A 21,114-nucleotide genomic window follows, 5' to 3' on the forward strand; every position below is an offset into this window, starting at 1 on the left:
AAAATAAAAACAAAAAATGTAACTGAAGCTTTGTCATCTCTGCCCCCAGAGATGGCTTTGCTTTCATTTCCTTGCACCCAAGAAGACAATACAAAACAAAATTTCAGCAATGCTAATTTTAATCTTTCTGAACCTAAATATATCCCCTTAGAATTCTTGGGGGATTATGGCTATGCCATTAAGCACTTTAAATACTGACTTTTTCAACTGCTTGATCTCTTCACGTTTCTGCCCAGACTCTGGGGTTGTAAAAAACTAAAAAAAATTTAGATAAAACAAAATTTCCCAGGGGCTTCCTTCCAGTCCAACTCCGTTTCCCCAAGGCTATTTATTTATTTACTTATTTATATGATCATTCTCTCTCCAGTGACTTTATTTATTTATATATTTTTGGCCGTGCCACACAGCACGTGGGATTTCAGTTCCCTGACCAGGGATTGAACGCGTGTCCCTGCTGTGGAAGTGTGGAGTCCTAACCAACCAATCCATTACTCCAGTGGGGTTATTTAAAATAAGGAAAAAGGGGGGTGGGGAGGGAGGTGGAAGAGAGCTTTCCTTTAAAGAAGAATTTCAGCTTAAAAAAAAAAAAAGAATTAGAAAATCACTGTTCTTCGGTCTCTGCTCTTATATCTGATTTGGTAAGGTTCAGCAGTAGACGCTAAAACTGTTAGTTGAAAGACTGCTGGGCTCTTCCCTGGTGGCATGGCACAGTGGTTAAGAATCCGCCTGCCATGGGCTTCCCTGGTGGCACAGTAGTTGAGAGTCCGCCTCCGATGCAGGGGACACGGGTTCGTGCCCCCGTCCGGGAAGATCTCACATGCTGCAGAGCGGCTAGGCCCGTGAGCCATGACCGCTGAGCCTGCGCGTCCAGAGCCTGTGCTCCGCAATGGGAGAGGCCACAACAGTGAGAGGACCGCGTACCGCAAAAAAAAAGAAAGAAAGAATCCACCTGCCAATGCAGGGGACACGATTTCAAGCTCTGGTCGGGAAGATCCCATATGCCACGGAGCAACTAAGCCCGTGTGCCCCAACTACTGAGCCTGTGCTCTAGAGCCCGCAAGCCACAACTACTGAGCCTGTGTGCCACAACTACTGAAGTCTGCGTGCCTAGAGCCCGTGCTCCTCAACAAGAGAAGCCTCTGCGATGAGAAGCCAGCACACCGCCATGAAGAGTAGCCCCTGCTCTCTGCAAGTAGAGAGAGCCGCGCGTGTAGCAACAAAGACCCAATGCAGCCAAAAATAAATAATTTTTTTAAAAAAATGTTGGGTTGTTGGGAGACGAGATTAATATAGCCTGGAAGAACTGTTCAACAGATTACTTACCAATTTGGCTGCATAAGGAGAAATGTACTTCTACAATGGAGAGACTGTCAGTTATTACCTGATCAAACGTTTTATCACGAATGGCAAGGCAACCTGATATTATGTGCCTCATGACATTAACTATTAGGAAGTACATGACATCACTTATGCAGCAACTTCTCAAAAATGCTTACCCTAAATCTAATCAAGCCTCTAGACGTGTGCTATTCAATATGGTAGCCACTATCTACATGTAGCTACTGAACTTAAAATATGCCTAGCAAGACTAAGGAACTGAATTTTAAATTTTATTTAATTTTCATTAATTTAAATAGGCATATATGGCTAGTGGCTACCACACTGAACACTGCAGATATAGAACACTTCCATCACTTCAGAATATTCCACTGGACAACACTGCTTCAGACTAAGTTGCTGGAAATACAGAGGATAAGGAAATAAGTTAAAAGACCCCTGGAAGAAACCATCAAACAAAACCATAATATGAGACATTCTATCAGACAATGATCCTGGACTCTTTAAAAAAGTCAGCATCATGGTGAGCAAGGTGTGAAAAGGCTGAGATTATGGTTCTATTTATTGTACAAATATATCTATATCATATAGCCTGAAAAGACATACCTCCAATTGTAATGTGTGAGGAAACAAACAGATATAATAGACATTTCATGATAGTTGGGGACATTTGAATACGGAGTTATGTTATGGAATTATTATGAATTTTCTTAGGTGCAACAATGGTACATAGTTATGTAGGGGACTGGCCTTATTCTAAAGAGATGCATGCTAAATAAAGAACAGAACTTAGAGGTAATGTGCCATGATAGCTACAACTTATTTTCAAATGGAATGGCCAAAAAGAGGGTATGGATATAAACCCAGAGAGATAAATATGCAACAAGTCAACAGATATTATACCTAGAAGAAGGTATACAGTGTTTGTTTCACTCTTTTAAAATACTTTTAAAATACTACTTACATGTTTGTAAAATTTCTTAATAGTTGGAGAAAAAATAATCAGCCAGGGAACTATGGTAACATACCATCATCTTTGTACTTTGCTTTTCATTCTGCTAGGAGCATGTATTACTTTTATAATCAGAAAAATGGTAAGCTGAAGTAGTCACCAGCTTAATTACTTAAGTAATCAAACTGGCTACACTAATAGCATCACTAAATGCTAGAGTAAGCACTTAAAAGCCCTCAGAATAAGAGTCCTGTTCAGATTATATTTTTTCTATTCTTAATATTAAAATTTTTACAAATAGCTCTAATGGAAATTCCTAGTCAAAAACACCTGTGTAGGACTTCCATGGTGGTGCAGTGCCACCTGCCAATGCAGGGGACACTGGTTCAATCCCTGGTCCAGGAAGATCCCACATGCTGCGGAGCAACTAAGCCCATGCACTGTAACTACTGAGCCCGTGCGCCACAACTACTGAAGGCCACGCGTCTAGAGCCTGTGCTCCACAACGAGAACCCACTGCAATGAGAAGCCCATGCACTGCAACGAAGAGTAGCCCCCACCTGCCGCAACTAAAGAAACCCTGTGCACAGCAATGAAGACCCAACACAGCCAAAAAAAAAATAAATAAATAATAAACTTTTTAAAAAAGCACCTGTAATTAAACAAGGTCAATAACATAAATATGTAATAACATTTTGAATAACACTTTTCATAAAGCCAAGAGTATCCATTAAGTATTTTTACAAAAGTTGAAATGATGGTCACTAAAAATTCTCAATCATTTTAAGGCTGACTCCAGAAGTCATCGTGGAAGTAACCTAGGAGTAGCCATTTACCATTTCGAGGCAACCTAGGAGCAGAGAGGAGTCCTCCTCTGAAAGGAGAAAGAGGCCTCCCTTGCTCTGGGGCCAGAGTTGAATTACATTCTCGGTCATGTGAGCACAGAGCAAAAACTGAGCACAGGGATTATCACAGCTGCCTCAGCCAAGCCCTTCACTGGAGGCAGTGTCTATGCCAAGGTCTCCTTTCATCCCTGAACTGTAACTGAGAGGAAAGGCCCTTTCTAAGTTCTCAGCTGCCAGAAACAGGAGATTCAATACGGATTTACTTAAGGGCCTTTGCCAGAGATCCGCGGGATTCAATCTGTACTCTAACATAAGATGGCCTCACACCAACGGTCTTCCATCTAAGACATAGTATGTTTTCTCTGATCATTTTATATATTTAAAATGACTTTTTCTAAGGAAAAGCTCTTAACTTCTTTTGCTATATTTTTGGGTATATGCTTTTCTAGGACCACAGAATAAACATGTTGCCACACACAAACATGTATCCCATGTTAGGTGAACAAAGGCTTTCCTGAAATGTTTTACCACTGAGCCACATTTCCCATTAAATTCTTAAAAAAGAATAAATTACCAGAATAAGATAATTGAATATACTGCAATAAGAGACATGATTCTTACATTTTATAATGCTTTGACCAAAGAAGCTAAAAATATCTATCTTTTTACCAAGTAAAAACAAAGACATGGTAGTACTTATAAAAACACAATTTTTCTTGGGGAAAGTGGCATCCATCATTGTACTTCGTGGTTTCTGCCTGAAGACTTTGAGTGTAGGTGGCAAATGATAAGTGTTTAAGCTTATTTTCTTCCGAACTTTTTATTTTGAAAAATTTCAACCACAGAAAAATCCTTTGCCTATTTTTGAAGCAATTTTTAAAAATTTATTATTATTATTATTAATTTTTTGGCAAGTGGCTTGTGGGATCCTAGTTCCCTGGCTGGTATTGAACCTGGGCCCCCTGCAGTGGAAGCACAGAATTCAAATCACTGGACAACCAGGGAATTCCCTTAAATCAATTTTAAAGATAAATCTATAGGTGCATATAACATATATGTATATTATTAATTCATATTCATGTGGTTTTTAAATTCCTTAAAAATTAAATAATAGAGGGCTTCCCTGGTGGCGCAGTGGTTGTGAGTCCACCTGCCGATGCAGGGGACACGGGTTCATGCCCCGGTCCGGGAAGATCCCACATGCCACGGAGTGCCTGGGCCCGTGAGCCATGGCCACTGAGCCTGCGCGTCCGGAGCCTGTGCTCTGCAATGGGAGAGGCCACAACAGTGAGAGGCCCGTGTACCACAAAAAAAAAAAAAAAAAAAAAAAAAAATTAAATTAAGTAATATAAATTCAGAAAATTCTACCTAAATAAAGCCTGCTTTTCAACAAACAAATGGGGTTGAATTGTGATCTCTCTTGATTTACAGTAATTTACATCTGGATATATTTTCTCATATTAACATTTCTATTAAATAATACTATATTCCCAAGGTTAAAAACCCTTTATTTGCCTTCATTCATCATTTAGGAGACTAAAAAATAAAACTAGCTTCTTCCAAGAGCTTGGAGCTTCTCAGCTTACAGTTCAAAATAAAAATCTGCAAAACAGATCATCCACCTAATTAAGAACACATCTTAGACGCAGGAGGGAAGAGATATGGGGACATATGTATATGTATAACTGATTCACTTTGTTGTAAAGCAGAAACTGACACACCATTGTAAAGCAATTATTCTCCAATAAAGATGTTAAAAAAAAAAAAGAAAAAGAACACATCTTTTGGTTGTTTTCCAATATGAGCCTTTTAGTACTACTACTGCTATTGTTTTAATCTACTATGCATATATTATTTGATTGACATTTTAAAAACGAATTTTTAAAATTAGTTGCTTATGTTGAACGATCAGGAGATCTCAAATAAGAATCCAGCTTTCGGGGCTTCCCTGGTGGTACAGGGGTTAAGAATCTCCCTGCCAATGCAGGGGATACGGTTCGAGCCCTGGTCTGGGAAGATCCCACATGCCGTGGAGCAACTAAGCCCGTGCGCCACAACTACTGAGCCTGCACCCTAGAGCCCGCGAGCCACAGCTACTGAATCCCGCGGGCCTAGACCCTGTGCTCTGCAACAAGAGAAGCCACCGCAGTGAGAAGCCCGCTCACTCCAACAAAGAGTGTCCCTCGCTTGCTGCAACTAGAGAAAGCCCGTGCGTAGCAACAAAGACCCAACGCAGCCAAAAATAAATTTATAAAACTATATATATATTTAAAAAAATCCAGCTTTCATGCTTCTCTTAAAACATCAGAGTCACACTGTGTCTTAATTGCCACATGAAAACTACCAGCTGGGCCTGAAGAGGACAGTCTCTGGTCTAGGGTAGGCTCTCCCCACTTTACCAGAGCTACACCCACTGTCAACTGCCTGACTGCTTCCCTACAAGCTTATGAGCTGGAGACCCCTGGTCTACATTACTTCCCTGTTTTATTTATCATGTTGAAATGACTGAAATTATTCTTAATATATTTTGATACATATTTTGTGGTTAAAGTTCTAAATTTAAAAAAATTAATGTATTTCCCTAATAAATTCTGTGATACACTATCCCCACCTTCCATTCATAATTGTTGAGGCTGGGCCAAAAAGTAAAGATGAAAATACAACACAGTCACACAGAGCCTTCACTTTTTTCTCCACTCCAAACAGAGTCCAACACTAAGCTAAGAAAAAGGCTGACAAAAACTGTATTTCAAATTATTCCCAAGTAGTCACAGGCTTTTCAAATGTTCTACTTGTATATAACAAGAGACATGAAACACTGTTTCCCTGTCAGAGACAGTTCTGAGATACCAACGGGAGCCTTCTGGTTGCTATGTTACATAAAGAGAGTACAATCTTTTTTTTTTTTTGCAGGGACAGGGAACACATAGTACAGGAATCGGGATAAGAAGATATAGATTTTAAAAATAAAGTTCACTATGGCATTTTCCCTGTTCTTATCTGAAAATACAAATGAGATCAAGAAGGGTTACAATAAATTCTTGATAGGCTAACATAAACAAGATTAGTAAGGCTAGAGATAATCAGGAAGTGGCTCTGGGCTCAAGGCAACCATGATCCTTGATACTATAATAAAGCATCTAGATGTTCAAAAAACTATCTTAAATGAAGGTGAATTCAGTCAAACATGCTGTGAAATGTGTACATAAGACAGTGTATCAAAAACTTGATGGAATTCCCCCCTCGCGGCCCAATGGTTAAGACACCATGCTTCCACTACAAGCAGCGCAGGTTCGATCCCTGGTCAGGGAAATACAAGAAGCCACGAGCTGCGCAGCGAGGCCAAAACAAAACAAAAAACCCCCAAAACTTGAGGGAGGGCAGCAAAGGTACAGGGAAGTTTAAAGCGACATCACTGACTTGAAAAAATTTCCATGACGGTGAATTTATGTGGCAAAGCAACAGGTGGTAATAGACAAAGGAGCAGCAGAGAAGTGTGATATTATGACACAAGTGAGGAAATGAGGGAACAAGTTCCTTTTTTTTTTTTTAAAGCTAGGCCTATGTCACAGGTTAATTATCAGGCTGCCTACAAAAACTTTATAATTTATATGCTAGAAATGGATATGGATATGGACCTTGTCCAGACATGCGGCAGCAGATAAAAGGAACTGGCATTTGGCCACACTCTCAGTTATCACTGGCTACATTTCTCTAAAGGCAGAAGGTACCCATCTTTGTCACCCTTGAAGAGAATGCAGTTGAAGTTTGCACATAATTTTTTCCTGTTTGTTTTCACATGTACTGTATCTTTGTGATAACATTCTTGGTTTGGCTGAGGTGAGAATGGATGAAAGAAATGGAAACGTAACAGTTGAACAGAAGACAGAACAGTTTCAGATCCAGCTTCTCTTTCTTCCCTGTCAGCCAGCAGTTTTACCTTTCCCATTGAATTAGCAAGAAAGAATAGCTCTGAAAACCACACAAAGAAGTGCTTTTCTTTTTTATTACAGAGAGAACATCACATGGCTGGCCCATACTAGCCTTTGCTAGAGATGCACTGTTACCAAGGCCCATGGCCAGTCCTGGGAGAAAGCCTCATCCCTCTGAGGGGTCACTACAATAGGACTTTAACTAGAAGCAGTTAAAAAATGGAAGCTAGTTTCCAAAAGGGAATATTTCAGCCCTTTAAAGATTTTGGTTTTTTTGTTTTGTTTTGTTTTGTTTTCTGATGTGGACCATTTTTAAAGTCTTTACTGAATTTGTTACAATATTGTTTCTGTTTTATGTTTTGGTTTTTTGGCTGAGAGGCACGTGGGATCTTAGCTCCCTGACTAGGGATAGAACCGCACCCCCTGTACTGGAAGGTGAAGTCTTAACCACTGGACTGCCATGGAAGTTCAGCCCTTTAAATGTGACTGGTAATGTTTCAAGTGCTACAGATTTATCTGTTTCTGAGATTCAGCCAATATGCTAAAAGTTTTAAGCTGGGTTGAACAAAGCTTCAGAACAGGTTGAGTTTTATGGTATCTAGGACAGACAATGCCATGATAAACTACTTAATAACCTCATTCCATTCACGTTTATACAGAAAATTTTTCTAGCAACAAATACATGTTCAATTTAGAAAACTTGATAATCTAAGAGCTAACGCAAAGATAACCACTGTGAATATCTGATTGGCATTCTTTCAAGGCATTAGGAGTGTGGGTGCTAAGACTAGATGTTCTGGATTCAAATCTTACCTGGAGCACTTGAGCACATTTAGCTGGGCACAATTTGTCCTGGTGTGCCAGGACAAATTACTTGATCTCATTGAATCTCAACCTGTAAAATGTAGATTATAACAGTTCCTACCTCATTAGATCTGGTGAGGAAATGAGGCGACATATGCAAAACCCTTAAACACAGCTTGGCACATAGTAAGTGTACAAGTAGTGTAATCTGTTCTTTCTGTACAAATAGACACACATATTTCTTCCCCACTAAATGGTTTTCTATCATAAATACTGTTTCATAACCTGCTTTGATCAGTTAGGAATGTGCTGCAAATATTTTCCTGTGTTATTAAATATCTTTTTACTACATACACAGGACCATTGGTACAGTTGCTGCAGGCAGTACTTAAGCACAGGCTGTCATGTTTTATAGCACATGACCTTGCCACTCTGAGCTCAGTTAGAGGAATAAGAAATCAGCAACTGATGCAAAGGTAAAGCAGACATCTTCAAAATGGCTAGAAACTGATGTGGCCTGGCAGCTCTTGAAGGTTTTAAGTAGGCAAAACCCATCAAGTCCTCTCTCAGGAAGGCTGAATGTGAGATACACAGACGGAGTGAGTCAACAGACAGGTTAGTGATGCACAAGGGAGGAAAACCACCAAACAAAAGGTGGTAAGTTGGGACTTCCCTGGTGGCGCAGTGGTTGAGAATCTGCCTGCCAATGCACGGGACATGGGTTCAAGCCCTGGTCTGGGAAGATCCCACATGCCTCAGAGCAACTAAGCCTGCATGCCACAACTACTGAGCCTGTGCTCTAGAGCCTGCAAGCCACAACTACTGAGCCCACGTGCTACAACTACTGAGCCTGTGCTCTAGAGCCCACGTGCTACAACTACTGAGCCCTTGCACCTAGAGCCCGTGCTCTGCAACAAGAGAAGCCCACTGCAATGAGAAGCCCGCACACTGCAATGAAGAGTAGTCCCCGCTCACTGCAACTAGAGAAAGCCTGCGTGCAGCAATGAAGACCCAACGCAGCCAAAAATAAATAAATATAAATTTTTTTTTTTTTTTTTAAAAAGGTGGTAAGCAGAAGCCGGGAGGCTAAGAAGACATTAGAAAGGCAGCGCTCCACAGTGGAAGAGAGGGGCTGGGCCTCTGGTATGGTGACCAGGCTCTTGAGCTACAGTGCATTCCCACCATCCATCCACCCACTGCGAGCAAGGCCTGCCTGTGCTCTGTGACCTAAGTTTCCAGTTCTGCACAGCCTGGCTGGACAGCTGCTGTGATACTGCCATATTCTTCTCCCTCAATTAACTGAGGGACCTGTAGATGTTATGTCTACTCCTGACAACCCAAAAGGGCCTACCTCAACTGCATTTATGTGGCTGCTCTAGCAGTCACACCAAAAACTGCAGCACTTATTTTGTTCAGCACTTGTTATGTGTTAAGCACTGGGGATTCAACAGTGAGCAAGAAAGAATGGTACCTGGCTACACAGAGTGTAAAGTCTAGCACAGAAGACAACTAGACAAGCGATATGAATAAAACATGATAAATACGATGCTAGAAGTACAGACTGCAATGGAAACACATACGGAGAACAAGTCTGCAGGGAGGAATCATGAAGACTGCATGGAGGAAGAGACCTTCAGGGTGAAGCACAAAGTTAGCCTAGTGTGCCAGATACTACAGATGGCTCACTCAGTACCCACCACCACCCACGTGGATTCCATGACTGCTAGTCAGCCTTGTGAAGTTACAGTCTTGACTGAGCTGCAGTGAACTGGATAGGCCTTTCCTAACAGTCCACCCCTGAGTCCTGCCCTCATTTAACAGGAAAGGTTTAGGAGACCAGACACATTTTATGATTTTGTAATGTTTAAAAGAATTTGGCCTATTAAGACGGTAACCTCGACTTTGAAGGTATAACTGAATAACTTATTTCTGACTTGTGATTTTAAGTTGAAAATCTTAGTGAGTTTATATACACTATGGGAATATTTAAGATTCATCTTATTTATAAGTTTAATACATGACATTCACAGGACTTTTTACTGAAGAGCCTCATAAGATTTTCATTTTTTAAAGTCAGACAACTGACGTTTTTAAAAAGCAATCAAATTAATTAAATTTATAAATGTAATGTGAAACATCTAAAAGTCTTCAATGAACTGGCCTAGACATTATCCAAAGGCCCCTTAAAAATGACATTATCCAAAGGCCCCTTAAAAATCTCCTATGCTTATAAATATAGCAATCAGATCCTCAAGCATTAGGAAAGAACAAAGTTTTTGAATGTGTGTTTTTTTTTTAACATCTTTATTGGAGTATAACTGTTTTACAATAGTGTGTTAGTTTCTGCTTTACAACAAAGTGAATCAGTTATACATATACATATGTTCCCATATCTTTTCCCTCTTACGTCTCCCTCCCTCCCACCCTCCCTATCCCACCCCTCTAAGTGGTCACAAAGCACCGAGCTGCGCTGCGCTGCACTGAGCTGCGCTGCACTATGCGGCTGCTTCCCACTAGCTACCTATATTACATTTGGTAGTGTATATATGTCCATGCCACTCTCTCACTTCGTCACAGCTTACCCTTCCCCCTCCCCATATCCTCAAGTCCATACTCTAGTAGGTCTGCGTTTTATTCCCATCCTACCTGAATGTGTGCTTTTAAAAAGTCATAACATTTTGAAAACTAAATAAACCCCTGAACAGTGGTTTCTGCTTACAAAAGCTACCCTTCAAGGACAATAAAAAATATCTACCTACATCCTCTCAGATTCAAGTCTTATTCTCTGTTGACAGACGTGGAATTAGAAAAGCCACCCCCTCCATTTTATTTTGATGTAAGCCAAGGAAATGTTTGTCTTTATAATGACACATTTCTCTAATTTAAACTGTTTGTACGAATATTTGGTTTATTTGGTACCTTATTCTTTACCCTCTCAATAATGCTGGAATAAAGAACAGAGTATGATATTACTCTTGACTGGAGAGTAAAAAATTTGCTCAAAGTCGAGCAGGATTCTTCAGGGCTGAGAATGGCAGGCAGGGTTTAATTTCAAGCTTGGGATTCCCTTTAAGACAGGAGGTAGGTAAGATATTGACCATATGAAAAGTATACTTTAATTATCTGTGCTGCATTGTTCACCTTCTCATATCCCAACTCCACTTTATTCTCCACTCTATTCTCCCTTTTACCTACTGAAAGATGGTATGTAATTTCCAGGAAACAAAAGGGTAACCCTATATCCTTTTCAACTCCCTCACCGTACTTCCTATTGCAATCATTTAGTTTTCTACATCTTAGTTGCACTTATATAACCCAAGGACAATTCAACTGTAGCACTCAACGAAACAATAGTAACAACAATGGGTATAAGTTTTCCTGAGACAGATGCCAAATCCAAATGTGCTCTACAGAGGTAAAGCTGTCACACTTCCCCTAAAACTTCTAAACCAGGCAGCAAGTTTTGCCCAAGGTCTCTGAATTTTTTCCTTCCTCTCTATTCTAGAACCATCAGTCTATTCCAGGTCTTCCAACAACCGTCTGAATCCACAGAGCTGCAATAACTCTGTCAAACATCACTTTTGCCTTAGGTGCCTCAGAACTCACAGAAGCCAACTAGATTGAAATCAAAATTATGTAGCTTAGGTCCACCAATTGGCCCTACCACACTTATTTGAACAGTCAAATCTTTGAGATCCTCCAGAAATAACTCTGATAATTTCCAACTGGGGTATTTCTTCAGGACTTTTATGTTCCACCTGTCATCGACGCATGTATTAATTACTTTCTATTCACCCAGTGTGTACTAGGCACAAGAAGGGAGGATTTAAAATAGGAAATATAATCTTTGTCCTCAGAGGTTACAATCTAGTTAGAGATACACAGATATATGATAAAATGAGAGTGGCACGAGTCAACATAAGTTTGCAGGACTTCAGAGCAAGGAGAGAATTCCTTGGGTATTGCAAGGTAAAATTAGTCTAAGAAGACTTCAGCAAGGGCTTGACCCAAAAGAAATGCAGAATTTAGACTTTTTCTAAGCTCTACTTTATGTCCTTAAAATCAGTCTTAAGTCCATTCTGGAACAAGGAAATGGATCTAAAAAGCACTATGTGGCCAAGGCAAGTAAATGGGGGTGGTAAAACTTACATCACTGAGTTAGGACTCCTAAACGAGATTAGCATAAGCAGAGCAGAACATGGTATTGCCACAAGAGGCTATGGAGAAACATTAGTTCCTTCCTCCTGGTTTTGAATTGCAATTTGTTTCTCAGTTTCCTCAACAAAATTGTAAGCCCTTGAAGTAAGGGAACCAAGATTTGACTTCTGACTGTTTATTCTACAGTATCTAGCAAGATATACTGGGCATGGCCCAAGAACTCAATACATATATGTTGAATATCATGTGACCAAATAACAAAGAAGATACTATTGTCTCTCAAGGTGCACCATTAACAACTTCTGGCTAACAGAACTATTGCTTTAGCCACTGCTCTACTGCCAGGACCCAGGGAGTATAGGAGAACAAGGGCTCCCTCCTCCTCACCCAAAGGTTAATGAGAATAAGCCGTTAATACCAATATTGCTTACTCCTCTTATTTCTTAGGGCTGATGAACTATTTGATTCTTTATCTTCTGCCACAGGTAATAGAGGCAGTGTGGGAAGAGATCCATAGGAAATCACCAAGGACTGTCTCGTATAATCACATACAGTCACTACTACGAGCCCTCCCCTTGCACAGAGTGCCTGATAAACATCACCATGTCACAACCTGACTGCCCCTTTAATCAAGGAGGCATGTGGTAATTGTTAAGTGCTTTCTTTCTGTGATCATGAGTCTGTTCATTCAGTGAGTAGTGATAAATTAAAAAACTACACAGACATGACAGGTTCATGATGACAAGGTATAGCCGTGCCCTTTGTTCGCAGTGCACACCTCCTCACAGACTTCACGGACTGCTGCCACACTTGGCTCCTCCTCGGGCTCCATGCCTCCTCCAGGGACAATCCATCGGTCTGGATGGCGACTACTGCTCACGAGTAGCACCTGAAAGTCACAGAGGTCACATGGGTAGTTAAAAACTCAAAAAGACACATTCATACAAATTCAGAGTTTAAACACCACAAAAAAATACCTAAGATCCATTCTTTGTTGATACCTCTCCAAATCACTTCTTGAAAAGTAGCTTTCATTTCTGTATGAAAAAGCAGACAATCTGCCTAGTAAAAGCAGAAGGGCATCTGAAGCAGTGGCCATTATGTGTTCCCCCCTCAGACTCTCACTCAGTTGTCCAATCTATCCTCTCCTTTGTTCGTTTCTATCCTCTCCTTTGTTCGTTTCTCTAAAGCCCTTTGAACACACAGCTGACAAAGATACTCAAAAAAACACAAAAAACAAAGATTGTCACTGATGAGCCTGTGAGTGCTATGAAGAGCTGGCCTTGGCCCTAATTGGCACCACAGTCCCAACTTTCCCTCCAATGTTCTCACTCCTGTGTGCCCCAGTTCCTGCTCCATCAGATGGCCATAGGCCGATACCACACATCACCCTAAACTCTAAGTATGTGCTGAGAACCTAACTCTCTCACCGACATGAGGACAAGAAAGATTTCTTTTCATCATTCTTTCAGCTGAGCTAAAACTGGAATTCTTTTACTAGGAAACTTTATCAAGAAATGACATTTAATGGCTATCATTAAAATGTCTACAAATAATAAATGCTGGAGAGGATGTGGAGAAAAGGGAACCCTCTTAAAGTGTTGGTGGGAATGTAAATTGGTGCAGCCACTATGGAAAACAGCATGGAGGTTCCTCAAAAAACTAAAAATAGTGTTGCCATTTGATCCAGCAATCCCACTCCTGGACATATACCCAGATAAAACTAAAAAGATACATGCACCCCTATGTTCACAGCAGCACTATTTGCAATAGCCAAAACAAGGAAACAATCTAAATGTCCATCAACAGATGAATGGATAAAGAAGAGGTGGTACATATATACACAATGGAATATTACTCAGCTGTAAAAAAGAATGCAATAATGCTATTTGCAGCAACATGGGTGGACCTAGAGATTATCATACTTAGCAAATTAAGTCAGAAAGAAAGACAAATACCGTATGATATCATCTATATGTGGAATCTAAAATACGACACAAATGAACATATCTATGAAACAGAAACAGACTCACAGACATAGAGAACAGACTGGTGGGTGCCAAGGGAGGGGTGGGGGGGGAGCAGTGGCAGAGGGAAGGATTGGGAGTTTGGGACTAGCAGATGCAAACTAGTATATATAGGATGGATAAATGACAAGGTCGTACTGTATAGCACAGGGAACTATATTCAATATCCTGTGATAAACCATAATGAAAAAGAATATGAAAAGGAATGTATATATAACTGAATCACTTTGCTGTACAGCAGAAATTAACACAACATTGTAAAGCAACTATACTGCAATAAAATTAATTTTAAATAAAGAAATGAAAAGAAACCAAACACAAAATATTGATATAGAATATAGGTTACTAATTCAAACTTAACCAGTATTGGAGTCATGGTTGAAATAAAATCTAGAATTTCCCTAGTTTCTTTTCCTTAACCCTCTCTAGGACAGACGATAAATAAAGTTAACTTTACTCCTCATTTGGAGGTAGCACTGGGTTGGCATTATTTCCAGAACTAAAGGAATCCTCAATTGCTCCCTAAACAATCATTTTCTGATGATGTATTTTGGGCCTCAGGCCCTATTCCAAACCGTATTCCCCACCCACCCCTCCACTCCCCAGCACTTAACTTCTACTCTGCAGTCATCTTTGTTGCCTGGAAGAAATCACTCCTTCCTCTCTGGCGCTCACAGATCCCACCACTAACTTCCAGTTACCTACCTTCCAGTATTCTCTCTCTCACTTAAGGTCTCTGCAACTATGAGCCCTTGGAAATTCTACCTTTTTCTTCATCTTTAATCCCTTTTCTTCTTGCCATGATAGATTCCCCTTATGCTCTTCTACAAAATCTATGATCTGCAGACTTAGAGGGGGCCACAAGATATAAGAAGGAAATCCATGAATCCATATACAGTCACCAACATATAGCCCATGGACTGAGAAAATAATGTCTTAAACTTAAAAGCACTATTTAAAAAAAATATATATAAACTCTGTTTTGATTAATACAACATGGAATAGCTTAAAATAATATAAAATCCACAGTAGTTTTAGGTTGTTATGTATATATATTTAATCAAGGGATATTAAAAGTACTATGTAAGGGAATTCCCTGGCGGCCCAGTGGTTAGGACTTGGCACTTTCACTGTAGTGGCCTGGGTTCAATCCCTGGCTGAGGAACTAAGAGCCCACAAGCCACGAGGTGCAGCCAAATAATTAATTTTTTAAAAGTACAATGTGGAGGTTTCATGAAATTATGCTTTTAAATAGGAGTCTTTGTTGGACTCCTACTTCATGCCATATAAAAAAATTAACTCATAGTGGACCAACAACCTAAACGTAAGAGCTAAAACTATAAACAGGGGTAGGCCAAATTCTTAGACATGACAACAAAAGCCTGAGAAACAAAATCAAAACATTTTTGATAAATTAGACTTCATCAAAATCAAAAACATCTGGGCTTCCCTGGTGGCGCAGTGGTTGGGAGTCCACCTGATGATGCGGGGGATGCGGGTTCGTGCCCCGGTCCGGGAGGATCCCGCATGCCGCGGAGTGGCTGGGCCCATGAGCCATGGCCACTGGGCCTGAGTGTCCGGAGCCTGTGCTCCGCGGCGGGAGAAGCCGCAGCAGTGAGAGGCCCGTGTACCGCAAAAAAAATAAAAAAATAAAAAAAATTAAAACTTCTGTGCATCAAAGGACATTACCAAGTATGTGAAAAGACAACCTACAGAATGGAAGAAAATATTTGCAAATCATCTGATAAGGGTCTGGTATCCAAAATATATAAAGAACTCGTACAACTCAAGGACAAAATGACAAACAGTATTTCTCCAAAGAAGAAATACAAATAGCCAACAGGCACATGAAAAGATGATCAACACCACTAGTCACTAGAGAAGTACAAAGTACAACCACCATGAGATACCACTTAACACCCACTAAAATGGTTACAATTTTTAAAAAAATAAGTACTGACAAGGATGTAGAGAAACAGGAACCTTCATACACTGTTGGTAGAAATGTAAAATAGTTTAGGCACTGTGGAAGTTAGGCTGTTCCTCAAAAAGTTAAACATAAAATTACCATATGATCTAGCAATTCCACTCCCAGGTAGGTATATGCCATACCCCAAAGAATTGAAAACGGGTACCCTAACACTTGGACACAAATGCTCCTAGCAGTATTATTCACAATAACCAAAAAGCAGAAATAATTCAAATGTCCAACAATGGATGAATGGATAAACAAAACGTGGCATATACATACAAGGATTAGTTTTCAGCCATAAAAAGGAACATAAATGTAACGCTTGAGAACATTATGGTAAGTGAAAGCCAGACTCAAAATGTCACATATTGTATAATTCCACTTATATAAAATATGCAGAATAGGTAAATCCGCAGAGACAGAAAGGAGATTGGTGGTTGCCAGGGACTGGAGGAAGGGAAGAATAGGGAGTAACTGCTTAATGGATACAGGTTTTATTTTGGAATGATGAAAGTGTTTTGAAACTAGACATAACTGGTGGTTGCTAAATGCCACGAACTTACCTTAAAATGGTTAATGTTATGTGAACTTCAGTTCAATAAAATAAAACTAGTTTTAAGATCACAGTAATTTTTTAAAAGCTAAAGTAGTCAGTGCCATCACTATCTTCTTCAGAGTCTACACTCCAGAAGAGTGACCTTTCAGGTTACCCTTAGTTTTACTATATTAAATCATTTCCATAAAAGAAAAAGGGGATCACTGCCATACCCATTCTCCTCGATAACTGCAGCCAATCTTACATTTTCAAAAATTCCTTATCAAAAGAAAAATAAACCCAAATATAATCATCTTTGTTAATTCAAGCCAAAATGTTTTTTAAAAGTCCTCCAAAGACTCTCTAGCCAATGGCTTTTAAGTCATATCTATCTAATCTGTAAGGGAGATTCAAGAAGAAAAAGTAGAAAAATGGGTTAATCCTTCACTGATTTGTTATATAAATAACAACATGTAGTCTTTCTTCCTAGAGATTTCCCACTTCTTGGCAAAGTGTTTGCCAGCCATTCTAAACCTAAGCATTTGCTTCAAAGGCTGACTAGGGCCATCCAATTAGGTTATAGTCCAAATGAAAGACCTTTAAAGGGACATTTCAAAGCTAAAGCAAAGAAAAGGAAACTTGTACCACAGAGTATTAATTTAATTTCTAAATATCAGTAAATGTGAAATACTAATGAGTAAATCTAGTCAGTGTTATTGCTTTGTACATTCAAAGCATGACTATATGAGGTAAGACTACATATAACACTGCAGCTGGAGGAAGTGAGCTTCATTACTTTGTAGTCATACTTCAAAGCAAACACTATTACCAGCAAATAGTTCTTCTCCTCAGTAAGTTTCCTTGACAACCCATTGAAAATTTACTGCAAAAACCAAAACAAAATATTCTTTATTTTAGCCAGAGGGTTTACTCCCTCCTACCTTATACAACAGTAAGTGGTGTTCTGGTCAGTAAATTCTTATTCTGAAGCTTGATTTTTATTTTTATTTTTTTTATTTTTTTGCGGTATGCAGGCCTCTCCCACTGCGGAGCACAGGCTCCGGACGCACAGGCTCAGCGGCCATGGCTCATGGGCCCAGCCACTCAGCAGCATGTGAGATCTTTCTGGACCAGGGCACGAACCCGTGTCCCCTGCATCGGCAGGAGGACTCTCAACCACTGCGCCACCAGGGAAGCCCCTGAAGCTTGATTTTTAAATACAAATTATCTAAAAAGAAATAAATGGCAAAGCTCCTAAGAGATTCTGAAAATGACACACTAAGAAAAAAAAATTTGTCATTTATTCAACAAATATTCATTAGGCATTACAATGAGCCAGGAACAGGAGATGCAGAGGTTAGAACCTCTGCAATTTTGAGGCAGATCAAACTGGGGGACTAGCCAACCAAGTGTATCAGACCTTTTGTGAAGCTCTTTTCATCAAGATAGGTGATATCCCTGCAGAGATGGATAAACGGACCCACAGAACACACCCATCCATATATGAACTCTTGGATTCATGACACAGGTGGTCCTCCTGGGACAACTTAGTATCCTCATGGACACAGAAAAATCATTATATTGATTAGGGACAAGGGTGTAGTGAAAAAATAAAGAAATGTGGGGAGATTTACATAAAGGGCTCCAGCTAAAACAGTAATGTTTTATTTCTTTTTTCTTTTTCTTTTTTTTGCCCGCACCACGCAGCTTGCAGGATCTTAGTTCCCCGACCAGGGATTGAACCCAGGCCACTGCAGTGAAAGCACCAAGTCATAACCACTGTACTGCCAGGGAATTCTCAGTAATTTTTTAATTAATTAATTAGGCTGCGTTGGGTCTTTGTTGCTGTGCACGGGCTTTTCTCTAGTTGCGGAGAGCAGGGGCTACTCTTCGTTGCAGTGCATGGGCTTCTCATTGCGGTGGCTTCTCTTGTTGCAGAGCACAGGCTCTAGGCTCACAGGTTTCAGTAGTTGTGGCAGTGGGCTCAGTAGTTGTGGCTCACAGGCTCTAGAGCACAGGCTCAGTAGTTGTGGTGCACGGGCTTAGGTGCTTGGTGGCATGTGGAATCTTCCCAGACCAGGGCTCGAACCTGTCCCCTGCATTGGCAGGTGGATTCTTAACCACTGTACCATTAGGGAAGCCCAATGTTTTATTTTTTAGGTTTTAAAAAATTGCTTTAAAATTGTTTAATACAAATTTTCAAAAGAATATAAAAGAAAGCCATAGTCCCCAACCTAGAGAAACTGATTATCTAGTGGACAGAGGAGGGAAAAAAAAAAAGAGTACTAATACAGGGTGAGGAGTGCTATGGTTTAGGTATGCACAGGATACCACAATGACAATGGAAAGAGACACCTAACCCAGGTTGGCAGGCGGGTGGTAGGGGGATGGTAAGGGAAGGTTTCTTAAAGGAAGTGACTTGAGTTGAATCCAAGTTCAAGGACACTCATTCAACAAAAAATCATCAGATTTTCCTACTGTATGGCCCTGTGCTTAGGATAAAAAGCAAGGCAGATACAGCCTCAGCTCTTGAGAAATTTAAAGTTCAATGGATGAGGGACTTCCCTGGTGGCACAGTGGTTAAGAATCCGCCTGACATGCAGGGGACATGGGTTCGATCCCTGGACCAGGAAGATCCCACATGCTGCAGAGCAACTAAGCCCGTGTGCCACAACTACTGAGGCTGCACTCTAGAGCCCGCGAGCCACAACTACTGAGCCCACATGCTGCAACTGCTGAAGCCCGCGCACCTAGAGCCCATGCTCCCCAAACAAGAGAAGCCACTGCAATGAGAAGCCCACGCACCACAGCAAAGAATAGCCCCTGCTTGCCACAACTAGAGAGAGCCTACGCGCAGTAACGAAGACCCAACGCAGCCAATAAATAAAGTTCAATGCATGAGACCTACAAGAAGTCAGGTGACCGATTATATTTCAGTGACTGTGCTACAGACCATAATGCTCACTAGATATTTTATGTTCTTGCCTATGGTACCCAACCTCCCCTTACTGTTAGGTGGGATCATTTGACTAGTTTTGCGTAATGAAATACGAGCAGAAGGGACACGTGTCACTTTTGGGCTGAGACAGGGAGAAGCCCATCCAGTCTCCTTCCTCCTCTGTCACAGTGCCCAAGAACACTGTGAGTTCCAGCTGGTGTAGCTACAAGTCTGAACCCCTTGAATGGAAGAGAGTTCCTGTGTGGAGCAGAGCCTCTGAAAACCCATGACTGATAAGCATCATCACAAGTAATAAAACTCTGTTGTGTTAAAACAGTGAGATTTCAGGATAGATGTTATGGCAATATAACCTAGTTGATTGTGATTAAGAGTGTGAAAGATCAGTGAAAGGTCTAAGGATTGGTTCTGTTGATTGCCTCATACTTAAGCATAGTGCCTGACCCATATAGATGAACAATAAATGTTTGATGAGCAAATGAAAGAATGGACCATTGACTGAGGGAACAAACTGCTTTAAAAAAGGAATGCAGAGAGCATACAGACAAGGTTAATGAGGGAGGTTGAACAAAAAGGCAGGGGTCCAATTATAAAGAGTTTGGATCGAAACCTGAAGGCAATGGGTAAGTCACTGAGGTTGTCAGAAGAAATGACATAACCCAATTTGGGTTTTAGAAAGGTCACTCTGACTTGGGCTGGATATGGGCAGACCTGCAGAAATACATTTCTGCAGTTGATTCAGAGAAAGAATGAGGATAAAAGTGGGAGTTGGAAGGAAGGGACAGATTTCCAGATATACAGAAGGGAAGAGTCCACAGGACAAGGTGACTGACAGGATGTAGGCCAGGTCACTGACAGGATGTAGGCCAGGTCAATGGTGAAGCTGCCCTCCAAGGAGAATGTGGAAGGGTGGGGGGAGGAAGGAACCACAGGGAAGCTGTCCTCCGAACATATGAATCTGAGAGTTCAATAAGATGTCTAACGGATATTTCTAGTAGATAATCATATAAATGTTGGACAGGCACTAAAAAGAGGGGAAGAGACAAACACAAGGGAGAAAATGTGCATTTGCAAAGCTCTAGCTGGAGGAGCTATCCCCATTCCCCCTACTTACCTTCCACTCCCCGTGGTGTCCAGCAAGTTTCCAATCTCACTGCCAACAGTAATAGTAGGGGTAGATATATTCTAGGTATTCCAAGTTAAAGTTCTGGAAACATTTTTCTTTAAAAATCAATTATCTATGGTGATAATCTACAACATGGAAAATCCTGATTAGCAAGCTATATATCTTAGACACATTACTAATTTCCAGAAAATTGCAGGCAGAAACACACCTAATATAATCTCATTTCCAACAACGCAATGCCCCTGGCATTCGACAGCCCCTTAACAATGCCATTACTGCCAGACAGCTCTGCTGGTAGCCCAGATGGCACAAGTGCTGCACCCTATCAGATCTGTGACATGCCCTGCAAACTGCTTTTACAGTTAAGCCCATTCTAACCGTTTATGTGTCCCTTCTTAAAAATAAGAAGACTTCCCTGGTGGCGCAGTGGTTAACAATCTGCGTGCCAACGCAGGGGACACGGGTTCGA

The 21,114-nt window shown here is 40.6% G+C and overlaps 1 protein-coding gene across 1 annotated transcript in view; it reads right to left on the minus strand.

The window, feature by feature from the left end:
- NUDT3 (nudix hydrolase 3) overlaps nt 1-21,114 on the minus strand; it is a 113,285-nt gene that overhangs the window by 40,724 nt on the left and 51,447 nt on the right. The window contains exon 2 of the mRNA XM_059076460.2: nt 12,808-12,918. Within this exon, the coding sequence (XP_058932443.1) occupies nt 12,808-12,918 (111 nt within the window). The remainder of the gene's footprint in view (nt 1-12,807; nt 12,919-21,114) is intronic.

The sequence above is a fragment of the Kogia breviceps genome, chromosome 10 (genome assembly GCF_026419965.1).
Source record: "Kogia breviceps isolate mKogBre1 chromosome 10, mKogBre1 haplotype 1, whole genome shotgun sequence".
NCBI classification, from domain to species: Eukaryota; Metazoa; Chordata; class Mammalia; order Artiodactyla; family Physeteridae; genus Kogia; species Kogia breviceps.